General features: G+C 57.3%; 4 protein-coding genes across 4 annotated transcripts; all 4 read right to left on the bottom strand.

Moving 5' to 3' along the window:
- Window positions 1-1,135: 1,135 nt before the first annotated feature.
- LBRM_29_2520 (conserved hypothetical protein) lies at window positions 1,136-3,757 on the bottom strand (the record flags this gene model as incomplete). The annotated part of the gene is made up of 1 exon (XM_001566544.1): window positions 1,136-3,757. One exon carries the CDS (start codon window positions 3,755-3,757, stop codon window positions 1,136-1,138), a length of 2,622 nt encoding a protein of 873 aa, XP_001566594.1.
- Window positions 3,758-6,322: 2,565 nt separating this feature from the next.
- LBRM_29_2510 (conserved hypothetical protein) lies at window positions 6,323-8,227 on the bottom strand (the record flags this gene model as incomplete). The annotated part of the gene is made up of 1 exon (XM_003723156.1): window positions 6,323-8,227. One exon carries the CDS (start codon window positions 8,225-8,227, stop codon window positions 6,323-6,325), a length of 1,905 nt encoding a protein of 634 aa, XP_003723204.1.
- A 5,466-nt stretch (window positions 8,228-13,693) lies between these two features.
- Window positions 13,694-13,897, bottom strand: LBRM_29_2500 (conserved hypothetical protein; the record flags this gene model as incomplete). Its single annotated transcript, XM_001566543.1, has 1 exon — window positions 13,694-13,897. The coding sequence occupies one exon, from the start codon at window positions 13,895-13,897 to the stop codon at window positions 13,694-13,696; it is 204 nt and encodes a 67-aa protein (XP_001566593.1).
- A 1,222-nt stretch (window positions 13,898-15,119) lies between these two features.
- LBRM_29_2490 (conserved hypothetical protein) lies at window positions 15,120-16,337 on the bottom strand (the record flags this gene model as incomplete). The annotated part of the gene is made up of 1 exon (XM_001566542.1): window positions 15,120-16,337. The coding sequence occupies one exon, from the start codon at window positions 16,335-16,337 to the stop codon at window positions 15,120-15,122; it is 1,218 nt and encodes a 405-aa protein (XP_001566592.1).
- Window positions 16,338-18,945: the final 2,608 nt, after the last annotated feature.

The following is an 18,945-nucleotide window of genomic DNA, read 5'->3' as shown; positions in this document are numbered from 1 at the left end:
GAAAAATGGTGAAAGAGGTAGAGAGCGAGGAAAAACTTTCTGAGTTGTTAGCATCGCTGACAGGAGTCGACTGACATGAATCATAGTGGGTGTGTTTGCACGCTACAGAGATAGCAGACTGGGGGCGCGCAACAACAAAATGGCCCTTCACGCAGCTCAGCAGCTTCCTTGTCCCTCGCATGCTGACCAGAGAAGAGAAGGTGGTGCACAGCATACAGCTTCCAGGCTTCAGAAGAGGCACATTGGCGCTGAGGTCACGCATAAGAGGTCCACCTGGGAAGGGCAGCGGACTGAGGTCAAACCATGGATGAAGGTATGGGGAAGGGTTAAAGGTGCGATGGTTAGCACATAGAAAGAGAGACGTACGCGTACACCTCTTGTGAGTAGAGTACCTCCTTGGGGAAGGGGAAGAGTAGGGGAGGGGAGGGGTGTTGAAACGCAGACTCGCTTACCCACCCACACTCGTTCAAGCAAAAGCGACAGGTGGGGCTGGCACGACTTGGTTGGGTACCGATCCCTGATGAGAGTTAAGAAATACAGAAAAAGAAAGTGAAGGAAGACAACGCGCTGGCTCGAAAACAAAGGAAGCGCAGAGACACACGCAGACGACGACGAGAGAGCGAAGATACGCGCACTCACAGCCAACGCATACAGCAACACAAATGAGCCGCAGTGCATCACGTCTCATCGCCCTTCAGACCGGCACGCCTGCGCAGGCCCCTCCCCCGCCATCTCCCACTCGGCAGCTGCAGCTCGCACGTCTTTCCTTTTCGTTTTGCCAGCCTGTTCGCCTCAACTCGCTGCGGTGTCGGCACTCACCTGCGTCGCACCGGCCACTTCTTCGACGGGCCTCGCACAATGAGCACAAGAGAGTTTCCACCCGCGCCCCTGATCAAAGAGGGGCCGCCTATGACGTCGACGCCACTACGCACCCACAACTCTCAAAGAAAGCAACAGTGGCAGCAGCAATGGATGAGGCGTAGAAACACTGTGTGCAGTACCCGAGTAGACAACGTATATACACACGCACACACACACACACAATGGGCAACACCTGAACTCACCACGAAGGCAGAGACGCACTACAAACAAGAGAACAAAATAAAAGAGCAGCACGAATAGAGGCAGGAGCGCATCACGGTAACTCGCCCTCCTCTTCACCCAACGCCATTGACTGCCCCTCTTTTGGCATCGTGTCCTGCATGGCATCCGCCAGCGTCGCGGCTAGCAAATCCGCATTTAGCAGCGCCGCCGGCTGCTGAATGCGACTTAGACGAAAGCGCGCGTACACGTCTGCCTCCGCCAGCTTGCGCTCCTCCGCCTTGTGGTGCTCCGCTAACTCCTCCTCCTCTTGCCGGCGCTGCTGCTCCGCCTTGTGTGACGCAAACACGCGCCTCCATCCCTCCTCCGACAGCGCTAGCTCTTTCGCCCGTTGCTGGCCAGCCTCCACAAGCGCGTGCACGGTGGCACAGTGGCGCTCGCAGTAGGCGCTTATGGAGCGCAGGTAGCGCTTGGCGCGGCTCATCAACTCGTACTTGCCCTTTATGCTCTCCAGGAGAGTGGCGCCCCGCCGCCCAGACTCCAGGTGGGCAAGAAGCGCCTCACCCTGCGCCGCTGTAAGGGCGCGTGTGCCCTTCAGTCCGTCAACAAAGGCCATGAAATGCAGCAAGGCAGTATTGTACACCAGCATCGGATCCCCACTCGGGGCCTTCAGAGTGGCGGTGTGCATCAGCTCTAGGGCCTCTGTGTACCGACCTTCGGTGGCCATGCAGAACGAGTACATCGCGTCCTGCTCGGATGTGCGTGTCGGCATGCGCGCGAAGTAGTCCGCGGCCTGCTTGTAGCCGTGGCTGAGCATCTTCACGTTGGCGCGGTGGGCATCGACGTTGCTCGTCGACACGGTGGAAAGGGAAGTCACTTCGCTCACACTATTTAGCATCGCCTCAGCAGCGTCTCCGCGACGCTCGAGCCCGTCGCAGCACGCGTAGCCGTGGGCCGCAAGAATGTTGCGGGGATCCTTGGCAAGAACATCCCGGTAAAAAGAGCGCGCCGAGGCGAGCAGCTTCGGCCACTGCGAAGAGGATTGCTGGCACGCCTGAAGAGAGGTGGAACCGACAGCGAGTGCTACAGGCAGCTGCAACTCGGAGGCGTTCACCTTCTTGAAGATAGCGAGAGCCTCCTTCACGTTCGACCTTTCCATGTAGAGCTGCGCCATGCATGTCTGGGCCGTGGCTTCCATCGGGTGCACCTTCAACAGCCACTGCAGCCACGCCACCGCCTGCTGCAGCTGACCTGCCTCCTTCGCCAGGAAGTGAAGGCGGTAGTACGGTGCAGCAAAGGTACTGCAGTGCTTGACAAGGTACACATAAAGCTGCCGCGCGCGTGCCGGCTCCCGCTTCTCAAGCAACAACGCCAGGTTGTACAAGAGCGGTACATAGGAGACATCCACGGCGATGTTGGACATGAGAAAGGCCGCCCCCAGCTCCGTGTCCACGATACCCTGCATCGCCTCCACATCTCCTGAGAGGATGGCGAGGTTGGCACTTAGCTTCCAGCTAGACGGCAGGTTCAGCTCCCGCTGAACGGCACGCACGTGCGCGCAGATCCGCTTGCAGTGCTCCGTGTCGAGGCGAGAACACACGGCCGCCAATGCCCACGAGTTCACGTCGCCTTGAGCCACCGTCATCGTCAGGGTGTGACTGTAGCGAAGGGCCTCGCTGTGGCGGCCCGCTCGCGTTGCAAGAATGGCAAGCATCTGCAACACTTCTTTCTCGTTCGGCCACGTCCTGTTTACCTCCATCAGCAGCGTCTCCGCGTCAGCGTGGCGGTTGGCGTACATCAGCAGACGGGCGTAGTGGATACGGGCAGCTAAGAGGTTCGGGTTGGCGCGCACGGCAGATTCGAGAAGTGGCTGCGCCGCTGCCACCTCGCCGCAGACGAGCAGCAGTCGACCCTCGTGGAAGTCCACCAGCGCCATTTCCTCAGGTGAAGCCCTCTGCCGCACATACCGCAGCAGACTACGCAACCGCCCCATGGAGCTCTTCAGTCGTCCGTCCTCCAAGGAGCGGAAGTAGGCTAAGTCGCACACTTTCAGCAGGACCGTCGTGTTCTGAGGCATCAAATGCTTGAGCCGCACCACGGCCGTGTGAATCTGGGGCAGCATGCGAAGGTCAATGTAGACCGCTAGTAAGCCTAGCCACGCGAGCTCATCATCGGGATGCACCTCGATGGCGCGCTCGAGGATGCGGCGGGCATCCACGAGCCGCTGGAGCCGGAAGGCACACAAACCCATTCCTACCCGCACCACGGACGGCGCCTCGTCAGACCCGAACATCTTCAGTGTGTAGCAGTACTGCGCATAGCTCTTCTCGTACTGGCTGGTAAGGTAGTACACAGCAGCAAGACACACCAATGCAGCGCCAAAACCCTCGCACCGCTCTACCGCCGTCTCCAGACGTCTTCGCGCCGTGGCCAGATCGCCACGCGCCATCGCGGCAACGCCCTCTAGGTAGCTCTGCACGGGGAGCCGCACCGGCTCCCCAGGTGCGAGCTGCGCAGTAATGGACGTAACGTCCATGCTACCCTTCATTGCGGCCAAGGTAGCGCGCAGGCAGTGGATTGACAAAAGTTCATTTACGTTATGCTCTGACTTGGCCGCCTCCTCGAGTATGAACTGCGCCGCCTCAACATTGCCTCTGTGGAATTCATCCAACGCCCGCGTCGTGGTGGTGCTTGTCGTGGTTGCCGCTGCCGCCATGGTGAAGGGATATTGAGAGAGCGATAGTCAGACTGAGGAGCACCAGCACACAGAGCGAGAGCGAATGCAGGAGAAGACTATGTGCAGGGGCGAGGGATGGCAAAAGAGAGCACAAACAAACGTCCTCTCCCCGTAGAAGAATAAAAAAAGAGAGGGAAAACGAACACACACACACACACAATGACAGACACACACACGCGCACACCAACGAGGACACCTGCCGCTCAGACACACACACGCACACGCCGTAGACGAATAGAAATTAAAATGACAAAGTAGTCGGGGAAAAGGGGGAGAGGGCGGTGAGAGAGCGGAGAATAACTAAAAACGACGAGGGCGCTGTAACGGAGGAGAAGGAGCAGAGCGTGTCGTCTCTCGCACTGCGCTGTACTTTTCACACACTTTATCGGCAATCACACCACCTTTCGTTTCCTCCCTTTCCGTTAAGGCAGTGCCACGCAGCCGGACAGCCCAATAAAGAGTTGCACGGCGGTTTCGAAACGTGAAGAGGAGACGAAACAAAAGAAGTGAGCCGAAGCTCTATTGCTGAGACAGCACACTGAGAGACACCGAGAGAGAAACTGGGAAGCAAAGCGTCTCCTGTTCTTTAGGCACCTTGTCCCCTCCAGGTTCGGGTGGGGGGGGGGGGGGGGGTCCGCCACACACACCTTCTTTTAGGGAATGAGTGAGCGGACGCCGTCACTAGTGCCGCGGCACCGTAGGATAAAGCAGCGGACAGAACAATGGCGTGGAGATGGGGAGAAGGGGAGCGCGAAAGGGTGGTTAGGCCTGCGCGCTCTGCTGACTGTGCAACACCGCTAATTCCTCTAGAGAACGAATAGGCGGCGCACAGTGAGCTCTATAAGAGGTGTCAGGCGAGCAGAACATGCAAGCCGGGGAAATGAGGACTGACCGTGTGAAAACCGGTGATGCTGGTGATGCCTATGAGTGGCACAAGACACACACACACACACACACACACACACACACATGCACACGCACTGACCCAGACGCGCTCGCACACCCACAGTGCTTTTCGGGAGCTAGCGCAAAATCGCGCGAGTCCACAGAGAGAGGAGCGACGTGGACAGCGAGTGAACGAGGGGGGACAGAGGGAGGGAGGGAGAGAGAGGCAAAAAAGGAGGGGTCAAGATGAGAGACTACGGTGAGAGATTGCGCGGTGTACTCTATCTACTCAGACACACGCACATCCGTAGCACAGAGCTACAAACGTGGGCTTCTTTTGTTTTCTCTTCTTCTTCCGCCACAAACAAAAAAGGGGGCGAGGACAGCAACTCTCCCTCCCTCCCTTCTTGTGTGGGCGTGTGCGTCGGTAAGACCAGCAGCGGCATTTGCTTTTCTCTGCTTTATTTGCATGTTTCCTCAAGAACGTGACTGCACAGGAAGAGTCAGGATGCGGCTGTAGCGTGCACCGGTGCCTTTTCCGTTTCATCTCATATTTCCACCGATGCTTTTAGAGTCGAGAGAACAGGCCATCGAGTATAAGCACCCAATTACATGACTGACCTCCCCTCGCCACCCATCCACGCGCCGCCTCGATCGACCTTGCTCGTTCCATGCGATCGTCGCCCAAGGATATGTGGGTGGGTGTGTATGGGCCTCCACAAGAAAACACGTCATGTGCTAAGCCTCACAGCTGGTGCATCTTTTCGTTTTCAGCTTAATGGGTCGTTGAAACGGCGAGCGCCTTCGCGCGCTGAGCGGTTCCTTACTCGTACATCACGCCGTAGATCTGAGGAAGAGCAAATGCCCCGCAATCCAATACACATACACACTCCGACAGCCCCCTCTCCAGAATAAAAAGGGGGCGACGACGTGCGGCTAGACCCCAGCAGGACCACCTCTGACACCCATGAGAGAAGGCGTTTTCGTGCGCAACGAGATACACGGAAGGGAGACAATGAAGAACAGAGACGACCTGCACTGCACATTGTGTTTGGGCGACGAGTGCAGAGAGGAGAGGCTGGAGAAAGTGCAGGCTGGAGCATACTCGGGTCGTCCATCAAAGCAAGCAATGCAAGGGGAGGGGGGGTACATGAAAGAGGCACGCCTGGCATTAGGAGACCGGAATGTTCGACTGCATTTGTATCGGTGCCGCCCCCTTCTCCCTCCTCTCCCTCCTCCCTCTAGGTCCTCACTCGACAGTCACTTCGCCATTAACACACCTACACATGCGAACGCGCACTTGATCCTTCTTCTCCGGCATTGCGTGGGCTTTTTCCTCTCAGCCAAGTCATTCCTGCGCTTCTTCTCATCATGGGATTGGCAGCCTTCTGCACGAAGTCCATCCGCGCCCTCCTCCCCCGTGTGTGCATTGCCCATACCGCCTCCTATCCCTTCGGCATTGTCTGTCACAACACTCAAACGCACGGCCGTCACGTCACCTCCGCCTCCCCTCCACACCTGTCTGCTGCGGCTAACAGCACCGATATGTGCAGGCGAACGGATGCGTGCCTACATAGGGCAAGGGAATAGGGGTAAAAGAGCGAAGCGGATGAAGATGCCCCCCCCCCTGCTGCTGCTGCTCTCGCATTAGCCGCATTTTTACTGCGCTGCCGCATCTGTTGCCGGCACGACGGCATCCTTTCTGGTCGCATCACTGTCCTCTGTCACGCCCTCTTGCCCCTCCTCGACGGACTCCACCAGCGGGAGGTTCAGCGCCAGCTTGCACACTGTCACTTGCCAGTCCGCCACATGAGCAACAACCTTGCCCAGCTTCGTGGACCTCTCTGCAGCTACGTAGATTGGCCCCGCAACAGGCCAAGAGGTGGTGAGAACAAAGCTCGGTGGCAGCTCCTCGGTGAGCTGTCCCGTCTTGGTGCTAAAGTCGGTATACGACATTGGCGTCTCTGCAGTCAGCTCGAGCAGCAGCAACGGCGTCACCGGGACAAGGAAGTTGGAGGGCAAAAAAGGCACGAGGTCAGCCACGCCGTCTGGGCAGAAGCGCAGCGTGTCGTTTCGGTACTTCACCACTGACTCGAACACCTTCGAGCCGACCTGCACGATGCGACAGCCCAGCTGCTGGCTTAGCAAAATGGCGTCCGAGTTCGCCAGGTACACCTTCTGGTTGCGCGCCTCCTCGTTGCGTACGATGAGGTGGTCATAGGGGAACGTGTCAGGCAGCATGAGCGCCTTCTGCACGGTAGCTCGCATACCATCCGAGAGGGGCTTCATGAGCGCCGGCGTCCCATTTGCATCTAAGATGGACTCAGCCCTCGGCCGCGCATCCTCCGGCACCGCCGCGATGCAGCGCAGCGCCGCGACAAAGAAGCCGCCCGTGTCCTGCGCGTGGGGCAGGATGCGACGGGTGCGCTCAATGTGCTGCTCAACAAGCAGCTCGGTGTTGGCAAACATGCTCGGTGCGTACTGGAAAGTACGGCGAGCCGTCTGGGCCATCATGAATGTCTTCGCATCTTCATGAGTGCGCAGCACTGTGGTAAGATCCCGTGTGGTGACGGTCCACGAAGTCATACCAGGCGAAGCGCATAGACCTGGAAGCAGTGGCGTGGGGTCCATCAGCTCGAAGGTCCCCTTCGTCTGAGCCAGACAGGCAGACACGACTGCTTCGTCTTCGACGGGGTTGAGGCTGCACGTCGAGTACACTACTATTCCACCCGACTTGCAGGACGCCATACCTCGCAGCAGCACGAGTATCTGGGAGTGGTGTAGGTTGGCCCCCTGGAGCGCGTCCCAGCGAGGCCACATATCGATTGACTTGCGCAGTGTTCCATCGCCGGAGCACATCACGTCGCACAGGACGCGATCAAAGCGCTCCGCAGGCGGCAACAGTGGGAAGCGCGTAGCGTCTGCGTTTGTGATAATGACGTGGAGATGTGCGCCAGCGGCACGATTTGTTTGATGGTGGAGGACGTCCAAGCGAGACACGTTAACGTCGTTCGCTACCACGACTCCCCTCTCGGCGTCGCCGGAGAGAAGGAACTCGAGGATCTGTGACGTCTTGCTGCCCGGCGCGGCGCACATATCCAGCACCCGCATCCCAGGCTCCACCTGCAGCAGGAGAGGAGGCAACATGCTGACGGTCTCCTGTCGTGTCAGGTAGCCTCCTTCGTTCATCGCAGAGATTATCTTCTTCAGCGTTCGGTTCACCCGCTTACGCTTTAGGTCGCCACGGCTGACACCAAACTGAATCGCTCGCTGCGCTGGGAAGAACGGGATGCGCTTACTCTCGAAGACTTCAGAGAGGTACTGCGTGATGAACGTGTCTACAGCGTTCACCTGCGGTACTGCGCAGTTGAACCGGATTGACATGGGCAACCCCGACTGCAGGCAGGACATAAATGCCGTCCATTCTGATGCAGGGATAACGTTGTCCTTGTAGTATGCCTCAAATGCCTTGTTCTGCAGATCCGCCGGGTAGCGTGCATCGGTGATCCATTCATCTGAGCGGCCACGCTTGCTGCCACCCTTGCGGTTCTGATTGCGACTCATGACAGCTACCAACTCACCAAAAGAAAGAGAGACTCGGGCGGACACCCGACCTGTACTTCTTCCGGTTTCGAAAGTTTGGCGTCACTTAGAAACACCGAAGACACACATTTAGAGAGAGAGAGAGAGAGACGTGGTTGCGAAAAGTGGATGCGGTAGAGAAGTGGAGGGGGGCCGAGGGGAATGGGGAAGGCGGAGGCCAGCACTTGCCGCGAATCACGAAGTGGCGACGAGGTGGGGGTGGGGGGTAGTAAACGGTGGGTATATGCATGGAGTAGCAACATTTACAAAGGGAGAAAGGGATCTCGAAAAAAAGCGGAAAGGTGGTCGTCCGCGGGATGAATGTAACTGGGCAGATGTAAAGCAAGCACTGCGCCTACCCAGTCATCCCCACTCTCCTTCCAAACATCTGCGCCGCAGCATTGGCCAGCCGCTCATGGTGGCCCGTGGGAGACAGGCAAGTGAAGGGTACGGTTCAGGGTCGTTGTCACCCCATGTCAGCCTCTTCCCAGCCCCACTAATCTGTCCACGCGTGCTTCTGTGCGGGGAAGCGCCCTTTGGTTGGCTATGCGAAAAGAGGTGAAACTCGCACGAGAGCCTCATAGCAAAAGCCAAGCCCTTCAGGGGGGGGGAGGGGGTGAGTGCAGTGCGGGGTGGAGAGCCGGGAAAGCGAGAGAGAGCCGGAAGGTGCAGCAGTAAGTGCCATCCTTATCGTTGAACCCCGACTTGCAGCGCTGGCCCCAACTTCGTCTCCCCGTGGCTACGCGGAGAAGAGTGAGGAAAAAAAAAGTGCGCTTCCTGCTGGCTGCGCGTCGTCAAACGGCTCGCTCTCGGATGCACTCGCACAGTCCGTCCTGCCCACTTCTCATTTGGCTCACTTTTCCTTCGGTGGCAGCACGGCCTTGAGCCCCACAGTCAGCACTTCTGCGCGTTCTAGCCGAGTGCCGCAGTCGGGTACAGCTGTAGTGGTGATGAACTCTCAGTCGCATAGCGAACAATCACTCTTTCCGGGCTTCCTTGTGGCGACCTCGTGGACGAACGGGTCCAAAGGGGATGGTGCGGTGTGGGGCTGTCGTATCGCGTCGCTAAGCGCGTCTGCGAGTACACTGACCCATATGAAGATCCCGCAGCCACCGCCGAAGAGATGTGGTGCCATACACTTGGCAACTGCCAGAGGCAGTTGTGTCGAAATTCTCAAGGCCATGCGTACGTACTTGGAATGGAGTGGCGTTGACATATACTGATGGAGAAGACCAATCCGGTTCGTGGATTGTCCTCTTCCCGTGTGATACGCCACCTCCCTGTGCGCATTTACCATTGGCCTGCACCTGTGCTGTCCCACTCCAGGCAACCTGACGGGCGGCCCTGCCTCCGCTTTCTCTTGAGGGCTGTCGCTGCTGGTGCTGCTCCTCTCCCATGGGCTCTCTTTGCTGCTCCTCGGCACTGCCTCCGACGAATCTACCCCCGTCACGATCCCTATTACCGTAGCACTCTGAAGTAACCACCACCGCAGGCGTGGCATGGATTGGCCTTGCCGCAAAATTGCCTTCAGAGCCTTTGGTCTGGCGATTCACACTGCCAACCGAGGCAGATGCGAGAGCGTTCGAGGTGTCTCCCCATCACGTCCATGTCTGCCACGCCCGTTTGGATCCCTTGGGCAGCAGGAACGGGAAGATGTACCCGCCACCAAGCAATACGTTGTCCTTCAGTTTCTTGTGAAACCCTCCCACGGGACTCCCCGCACCGCCAACCAGGTCGCCACTTGCTGCCTTCACCTCAGCCTCCAAGAGGGGATGCGCTGAGCTCGCGCCACTTTGCGGAGAAAAGAGGGTATTGCAGTCTGGCACCTCGCTCACCAGGGGGAAACCACCGTGCGTCCCCCCCCCCGTCCCAGAGGCTGGCCACAGGCCAATGACGCGTTTTGATGGCGTCATCAGTTCTGAAGTGGAGGATCCTGTGCATCAGTGCGTAGCTTGCCTCGTTCAGGTCATTTCAGAAGAGCACGCACTAGCCCAGCCTTACCACCACGGGAGTCAAATGGCTTTGCCGGGCGAGACTCACGGAACTCTCCTCTCCTCTGGCTCTTCGCGAGGTGCAGACTTTTGATGCGTTGCTGTTCTCTTCCTCCCCAAAGTGCCTCAGCCTTGATCGGCACCTGCATTCACGGGTAGACTTGTAACTGGTGCTTGCGCATACGTCTCTCCTCCATGAGGTACGTCACGCTTGCCATGCTTGCTTTGGGTTGCCTCGGCGATGAGAGAGCCGTCAGAATCGTCCTCCTTCTCTGCCTTCAGTTCCTCAACTGCGGTGTAATCTGCCCCGTTACCTCTCAAGGAGTGCGAGAGACGACGCTTGCATTCGTCGGCTACCAACTCTGGTGTCCGACATGTTTTAACTGCGGTAATCTCTGTTGAGAGACGGACTGGTAACAAGATGAACAGAGCTCTTCTCGTTGAGTCGGTGTATCGTGGGCAAAGGAGGGGAAAGAAGGGAGGAAACTGCCCCGAGCGAGAGGTGTGCGCTGCAGGTTCAATGCTGTGCCAGTGAAGGAGAGGATACGCGCAAGAGGTCACGCACGCTAGAAGAAGAGCAGTTGGCTCGTGAGATTCTATTCCGCGGCGCTGCCCTGATCCCTGAAAAAAAAAAAAATGATCCTGATCTCGACGCTTTACCGCTTACCAGTTAGTAAAACTCCCCAGTAAAGTGTAAGCGCGATCTCTGGGCTCTACTTCAGCGCCGGAGCTCTTGCAAAACACGAAGAAGAAACAGGGGAAGCACGTCCGTGTCGCCTCCGCGTGACAAACCTTTACCACGAGGTTTGCAGCTGTCCGAAAAGTGCGGCCTTTGCTGCTCAGCGGGGCAGAGAAGAGGATAGAGGTAAAAAGAGCGTGATGTACAAGCCCAGACGCTCCTGGTAATCGTATGCGCTACTTCCGCACTCCTCCACACATACGAGAATGAATTTCACTGCGCTTGCATGTCTGACTTATCCTTCTAGCAGACGTTTGGCCAGGACCAGGTGGCGTCCATCCGCAGCCGGTCTTTGCGTATGACAGTATGATTGCTTCACTTTGTATCGCATCCAGTCTTGTGTGCGTCACAAGTTGCTGGTGCTCTCAGCGCTGGTGTGAGCAGGGGGACTGAGGGAAGATATCCCTGGGTTCCTCGCAGGGGTGCTTCCCAACACGAGAACGGCGGGGCCACGTTGCGTTGGATCCGTAGGATTGCGGTGCGGGGGCGTAGCGGAAAAGGGCTCAGCACTGGCCTAGAAGGCCCCACAGCGGCTCTTTCTCCACGGTTGCGCTTGAAGTCACCGATCCCGCGCTGAGCCCTGCAAAGAAAAACAAAAGCTGAGGGAGGCCTGGCGGGTGACAGACCGCCTTGCGAGGAGCGGAGGACGGCCATTCAAGTGCCTGCTCGCATAGCGGAGACTTCTCAGGCCCGAGTAAAGGCAATGCCGCGTCGTCGGCGGGGCGGCGCGTGGCACCTCGAGGGTGCCTGCAGTCCTTGGCGAAGCTGCGCGGCAGGCCATTCACCAAGCGTTGCTGTATTGCAATGTAAAAGAGCGCCGCATCTACGCCCCCTCTGAGAAGTAGAGACTTCTTGTGTGCGCGCGCGGCCAGTTAAGCCAGTGGCCTCTTCCGACTCCGCCGAAGCCGTGGTGCGTCCCCTGTGCTGCCACGATTGCAGACTGACCCGTGACCGGTGCGATGCGCAGTGTCCGGTCTCTGGCGCTCACCAGCCCCTCTGACAGCAGGGGCTGCAGACACAGCGTCGCCGCTCGGGGTCCTGCGTGTGCCGAGAGATTCGCTGTGAGGTACCCATGGTTTGTCAGCGGGTTCGCAGCCCGCCCTTGCGACTGGCCTCCGCCGAACCGGCTTGGCGGGCGCACTCCTGCACCTGCGCGTCACGTCCACAAGGAGGCGCTGCGGTGGACGTCGACACTTCATCCGCTTCAGCTGCAGCAGCGCGTCCTCTCGCGGCAGCGGCGCCCCTGTCGCACACGGCCCGCGGAGCTTCGCACCGTTTCCATGGCGGGTCGTGAGAAGCACACACAGAAGTCGCCGGCAAGTTCTCCGAACCCTCGGATATTGTCCCATCCTTCGTGCGGAGTGCCACGCCAGCTTCAGGACGAGTGTGGCGCGCGGCTGGGTTCCCGAGAGCTCCTTGTGAGGTGTCTTCGTCTCCTCGAGGTGCAGCGGGGCACGCGGGTGCGTCTTGGTTTCTCGCCCGAACCTCCTCGCGGCGCTCGCTGCTCAGAGCTCCGGCGACATCGGTCAATCGCATTGGTCTGTCTCGCTCGCGTGCAGGGAAAGGTGGAGTGGGCCCACCACCCCCTTTTACCCACACAGGGGCTCTTGAGGCGGTTGACCACTTCCACTCTCGCACCCCTGCCGCCCGCACGCCCAGGTGGAAATGACTGCCTTCGCCAGGTCGAAGCTCAGCAGGGCGCTTGGCATCAGCCACAGCTCTCAACCATCGCATGTGGCCCGCTCGAACCCCTGGTGAGACCGCTGGTCACGTCACCGTGCTGACATGTGCGGGTCTGTCCGAGTAGATGCACTGCCCTGGCAGACAGGCGCGCCCCCCTGCCACCCGCCCGCCTACCGCTCGAGTCATTGTTGGGGAGGGAATCGCCCCGCTGTAGAGCGCCGCGTGTTGCTCACGAAGAACCGTGCCCAGCGGCTGTGTCGGCAATTCTGTCCGCTTCGTCTTTTCCAGGCTCCCCCGTCGACGGCCAGGAAAGGGTCTACCGGCCGCTTGCCTTCTTCGCCAGCCTCCGCCGTTCCCCGCGCCTCTGTTTGAGTTGCCGCGGTGCGCAGGGCATCGTCCTGTTTCCCCTTTCTGGTCGTCTACAGAGTTGTGGGGCGGAAGAGCACTGCTGCGTGGTGGTGTTTGAGGGCCACCTCAGCGGCAGCCGCGCCGCCTGTCATGCTCAGTGCGGCTTCTCCTCGAACCGCTGGAAATTCAGCTGGTCAAGCTGCCTTGCCGGCAAAAGCTGGTATTCCACTTGTGCAATGCTTCGCTTTTTTTTTTGCAAACCGTTGTGTGTGTGTGTGTGTGTGTGTGTGTGGGGGGGGGGGGGGGGGCGTCGTCTTTGGAGGGCGACGAGGCTTTACCACACTTTACCGGAGACAAATTGAGTTGCAAAGCGGCATAAAACAGGAGGATGAAGGGAAAACGCTCCAGTTCGATTTATGTGTCCCCATATGGCCCAGCACACAATCCTTCCTGATATGAACGTAATCACCGGTGACTCACGTTGTCCGCCCCTCGCCCAACCACAGTTTAGCTGCTTTGGGAGACACTCTAACCTCGCAGAGTGGTGCTTTAACATGCGCAAGCATGTACATACTTGCACACACGCATACACACATCGGCAAGGCTGACAACGCCATCTCTTGTGTCGACGGTGGGCCACGCGCCGTTCTTAGCGTGCATCGCCTCGCCTTACTATTGGGAGTGTCACTATTCCATCTCGTACATGGCGTCATCCCCGTCCGGCGCGGGCTGCTGCTGCTTCGGACGCTCCGCGAGAAGGGGCTGCGGCGGCGGATTCATTGAACAGTCCTGAGTACCTGCTGCGGCAGCGACGTTGTGGCCATCCTTGCTAAGCATGTACGAAACTGTCGGCGTCGTTGAAAACTCCTTGAGGGAAATATTCTTCCTCATTTTCTGGCTTTCAGTGCGCGTTCGAGGGACGTCAGAGGTGAAAAAACAAACACACAACGGCAGCAGGAAGACGGAGGGGGGAGGGGGAGGGGAAGGGGGGGAGTCAGGTGGAGGGGATGAGAAAACTAGAGAAGGCACAGGCAGACCCACCGCTGCATAAAGTGAAAGCGGGGGAAGAGATGAATCGAAGAAGCAGCGGCACTATAGAGAAAAGGAGAGAGCCAAAGGGGTAAAAGGTTTGTATCTCGTGTGGTAGTAGTGGTAACAGGTGAGCTTGTATAGATGGATTAGTGTGAACGCACACGCAGATAGGTGGGCCGAGAGGGACGTGTAGGGAGAGCGACCCAGCTCCACAGCAGAGTGGAGCACAACGTTAAACGAGAAGAAGAGCGGTAGAAACACGTGCGAGAGTGGGGATAAGACAACACTAAAGCAAAAAAAAAAAAGAGAAAGAGGAAGGTAGTGAGATCGACAGACGCAAACACAAGCGCGCACAGGGGTGTGATGTAGCTGAGGTAAGCACGAGGTGGTAAAAACAACAATAGAAAATTGCGGGCGAAAACACACAAAGAGTAAAGGCGTCGCGGAGGAAAAGCAGGTGTGAATCTGCACCGATGTGAGAAGAGTAATCCAAGATCAGCACGAGGAAAGCCCAAGGAACAGGCGAGAGAGGGAGAATAGGAGGGCTAATGATTGGACCATCCATGAGCGCCACGTGATGGAATCAAGCTGGTTCAGAACCACGAGCAAGGGCGAATGCCTCGGGATTGCGCAATTGCCAGGTGATCCAGCAGCTCTCATAGCCCTTGGGTATTTCACGTACGCCGCACCCACCGGTTTCGATCAAGCACCTGCCTCTGGATAGTTCCCTATTTCCCTTAAATTCAGCCTTTTTTCCCCTGCTCTCGCGAGCACCGACGTTTGTGCACTCCTCTTTAAAAGAGGGCACCTTCGCTGAAGGTGCTGGCGAGAGACGTCATGGCGGGTAGTCCGGAAGCTGCAGTGTGTACCACGCGAGCTGGTGCAAGCGCATCGGCGATTGTCTTCTGTGTTATGTGTGTCACACGCACCCGCACTCTCACGAGTACACGGTGTTGGGGGGGGGGGGAGAGGAGAGACATGCAACCGAAAGAAAAAAACATCCGGGTACAGGGCAGACACTTGAGCCATTCACACGAGAGGTCCCGTAGCTACCCACACCGGCCCGCATCTACACTGTCCCCTAGTCTGCGTACAGCACATGGCCGCCAATTTCGATTCGCCGCCTTTTCATAACCACCTCTGGTGCATCGTCTCGTGCACCTTGCAACGGTGTTGCAGGCTCCTCCTGATCTTCGCCTATTGCACTTGCCCCAGTCGATGCGCCGCGCCCGCCACGCACCACTCTGACTGTGCGAGTATCTGTATTCCACTCCAGGGCACATTCAGCAGTGAGGGGTGACGGCGCGGCCGACGAGGTGGACGACACAGCTGTGGCGGCAGCTGCTCTTTCATAGCTACGCATCGCCTCCAAGGCCTGCGTGTCTACGCGTATGGACGACAGGTGGACCGTTCGTGAGCAGAGGGGACACGGGGCGCCAACGTCCATCGTGCTGAAGGAGCGCTGCTGCGTGGCCTGTACGAAGCTCTCCACGTCGAACAACTCCAGGTGCACACATGTCTCCCCTCGCGCTGGTATTCGAATAACAGTTTGCGAAATGGGGTCGCGCAGGGGCGTCACGAAGAGCGTTGCCTCCACCCCCTCGTCGCCCGTGCACACCGAAAAGGGGTCTGCAGGTGTGGAGAGTGTTTCGTTCAAAGAGACGATAACTTGGGTTATGGCGGCAGCGCTCCACTGGGGCTGTGCCAGCAGATACTGAAGATACGTCTGTGCACGCTTGCGACGGCACAAGCGGTAGTCGAAAAGATCGCCGATACCGTAGGACAGAACGCAGTCCACTGGGGAGACAGGCCAGGGCGACGTCGACGCTGCGCTCGTCTCGCTCGCCGCCGCCAAAAAACGATTAACAGCTGGGGTGTTGAAGCGCTGCAGTTCCTCGGTGAGCTGGGTCATGTAAGTGCTCACATGCACCGTTGCGAGACCATGATGGGTGGCGTCGTCAACGTCAGCGTAGGTGTAAGTAGTGCGAAGCAAGTGCTCTACCCGACGACAAAAGGCCCCACATAAGAGAGAAACTTGCCTCAACTGAGACATAGCCGCCTGAGCCTCGGTCAGGGGGTTTGACGGCACTTGTAGATACACTTTGGAGCTGCCGCCACTGCCTTTGATACCGGCCGCAGCACTGTTCGCCGCCTGCGTCTCCACCTGCTGTCGTGTTGTCTTCAGAAATGCTAGCAATCCATCGTAGGCCTCCTGCAGCTGCACCGTCGTTCTGACACGGCGGATGCCGCGTAGGACGTCGTGGGCGTGGTCCACGTGCGCCCTGGTGTTGGCTGACATGTAGGACACGTCAACAGAAAAGAAAAAAAAACAGGCGGCAGCCTATGCCCTGACGCTGATGATTGTCGGTCACCGTCACACTTTCTTCGAGCTTTTTTTTGAGCAGGACGATGGCATCTCCGAGAAGGGGAGGAGAGAGTCGTATGAGAGTGTGTCAGGGGTGAAGACTTCAAACGCTCTCGATGGGTGCTTCCGCGAGAAAGAGAGGCGAAGGAAGGAAAACAGTGGTTTGTTGTCCACATGGAATGTCAAGCGGCACACATGCAAATACAGCGGCAGTTGTAGCCCCTGGACATGTGCGCCAACACGATGGAACAGGAAAGAAAGCAAACAATGACGCAAAGGGAAGGGAAGGGAATGTAAAAGTGCAGATTGCGTCCATCGACCACTCGAGCACGGGCACGTCTGTGAATGCACAGATGTTCGACTCTACGCAAAAAGGGAGGCGCAAGACTGAGGCACTTCTCGTTCTTCTTTCAAGCGAGCAAGAGTGAGGGAACTGCACAAACGGGTGGAAGAGGAGGTTGGGGAGACAGTGCTACTCAAACATGTGCCAGTGGCATGCCCATACTGGAGTGCCACATTTCCAAGCGAGCTAGGGGAATGCAGCCACGCCTCTCTTTTCCTAGCAGCGCAAGGCACTCTTTCCGCACTGAGAGGTATGGGAGGGTATTTTTCTGCAAACGAGTGTATATGTGCATGGGTGTATGCGTGCGTGTGTGTGTGTGTGTGTTGCATTGGTCTACTGGTGCTCTGCTGTGCACTACATTTCTTTTCGTTTTATATCGGCTACGACAAGTTTGTTTCTCCTTCCATCATTTCTTTGCTGAACTCGGAGTGTTTTCTTCCTTCCTCCTGTCACCCGCATGTTTTCCTTCGTTCAAATTACCCCTTTCTTTCCTGAATCGCGGCCACTATCGTCCCTTTCTGCGGTTAATGTGCGCGTGTGTATGTGTGGTCTCGCCACCTCTTACAGAGGAGAGGATGGTGGGTGCGGGTGCTTCACTGCACGAGTGCCGCGTCCAACCCAGAACTCATCAAGCAACAAAGCAGAAGAAGAGCCAAAAAGAGGAAGAGAAGCCTAAACAAAACAAAGGAGACAGGCTGCAAGAAAAAGACGGTAAGACGGACGCTACGACTGTGGAAACAAGAGAAAGACTGAGGAGTCAATGAGTCCGTGCGTGCGTATGTAAGGCGCGAGTGTGCCTGTTCGATTTTTTCCCTTCACTTGCCGCGTTAGTCGAAAGGCGCCGGCACCAACGACGAGCAAGAAGAGCAAGAGAAGGAGGGCAAGAGGGAAAAAGGGGCATCGACAGTGGTAACACGAAATAGAGAGAGCGAGAAGGTGAAGACCCTCAAGTCGATGTAGAAATACGCACCACACTCCAACGAGCGAATAAAATGAAGAAAGATAATGAAAGGAAAAAAAAAAAACAGTAAAACGTGGATGGTTGGGCAGCGACCGCCTGCAGGTGGTAAATAATAATGCGCTGAGGAGAACGTAGAGTGATGGTGCTCGGGTAGCAGCAAAGAGAGGGGAGCGGCTGGTGAGGGTCGGGGTCGCCCCACGTTTACATTAACTTTCCGTTCGTGGCTCAGCACGTTTTACACTACCACATTCTGTTTTTCCTGTGGTAGCAGATGTATGAGGAGCGCAATGTACTTGTATCCTCTTGCGTGAAAGCCTCCCCTTTTCTGTCTCTGCCCACGTCTGCTTATGTGTGCGCGTTCGTCCCCTTTGCTGCGTCAGTGCGGGTGAAGGTGTTTTCCTTTCAGCTGCGATGATGTGAGGAGGAAAAAGACACACACACACACACACATATGCACCTCGCTCAATGCTGAGGCCTCTACCTGCGGCAGCGACACCCGCACACCAAAAAGCCACACGGGACCCACGCGGGATACGACACAGCAGACACACGTCTCCTCCTCAACAACGGGAGATCAAAGCAGGGAAGAGGGAAAAATAGAAGAACTGCAGAAGAACCCTGCAGCAACGAGAGAGGGAGAGGCAGGTCGAGAAGGTGTCTGGAGTCCGACAAGCCACCGTGACTACTTCCATCCTTTTTCCTTCCGCAGCATCGGTGTGAGGAGGTCTCTCTCTCTCTCTGTGGAGGTTCCCACCGCCCGGCTTCGAGAACAAAAGACACGGTGCGTGTGCTTATGGGCCAGCGTGTGAGGGTGATTACCTCCACTTTTATAGGTGTGTGTCCTCTCTAGTCCCTCCTCTGGCTTTGGTGGTCAACGGTCTTGCATTGCCTGCCTGTTTTGCTTTTGTAGAACTTGTCGCGAGAACGAAAAAAAAAAAAAAACGAAGAAAAAGGGGGCGCAAAACCACCTGTCTGATGTGTGTAGGCGGAACTTTCCAACAACCTGTTCGCCCTTTGGGGAAGCAAACGGAGAGGGGTTACGAAGCAGCACGGAGGAAAAGAAACGAGTAGAGGGGGCGAAGGTGTAGAGGCAACAAAAGAAAGCGTTAGAAGAGCGCAAAGAGAGAGAGAGAGAGAGAAAAAAAAAAAAAACAAGAAAAGTGAATAAGGCCTTTTGAGGAAGCAGCTCTTGGATGAGAAGGGGAGGAAATGCGGCACTGCTCGGGAACCACACCCCA

This window comes from Leishmania braziliensis, chromosome 29 (genome assembly GCF_000002845.2).
Source record: "Leishmania braziliensis MHOM/BR/75/M2904 complete genome, chromosome 29".
In the NCBI taxonomy this organism is placed as follows: Eukaryota; Euglenozoa; class Kinetoplastea; order Trypanosomatida; family Trypanosomatidae; genus Leishmania; species Leishmania braziliensis.
Note: the sequence above shows the minus strand (reverse complement) of the source record. Positions and strands in the feature narration are given on the sequence as shown.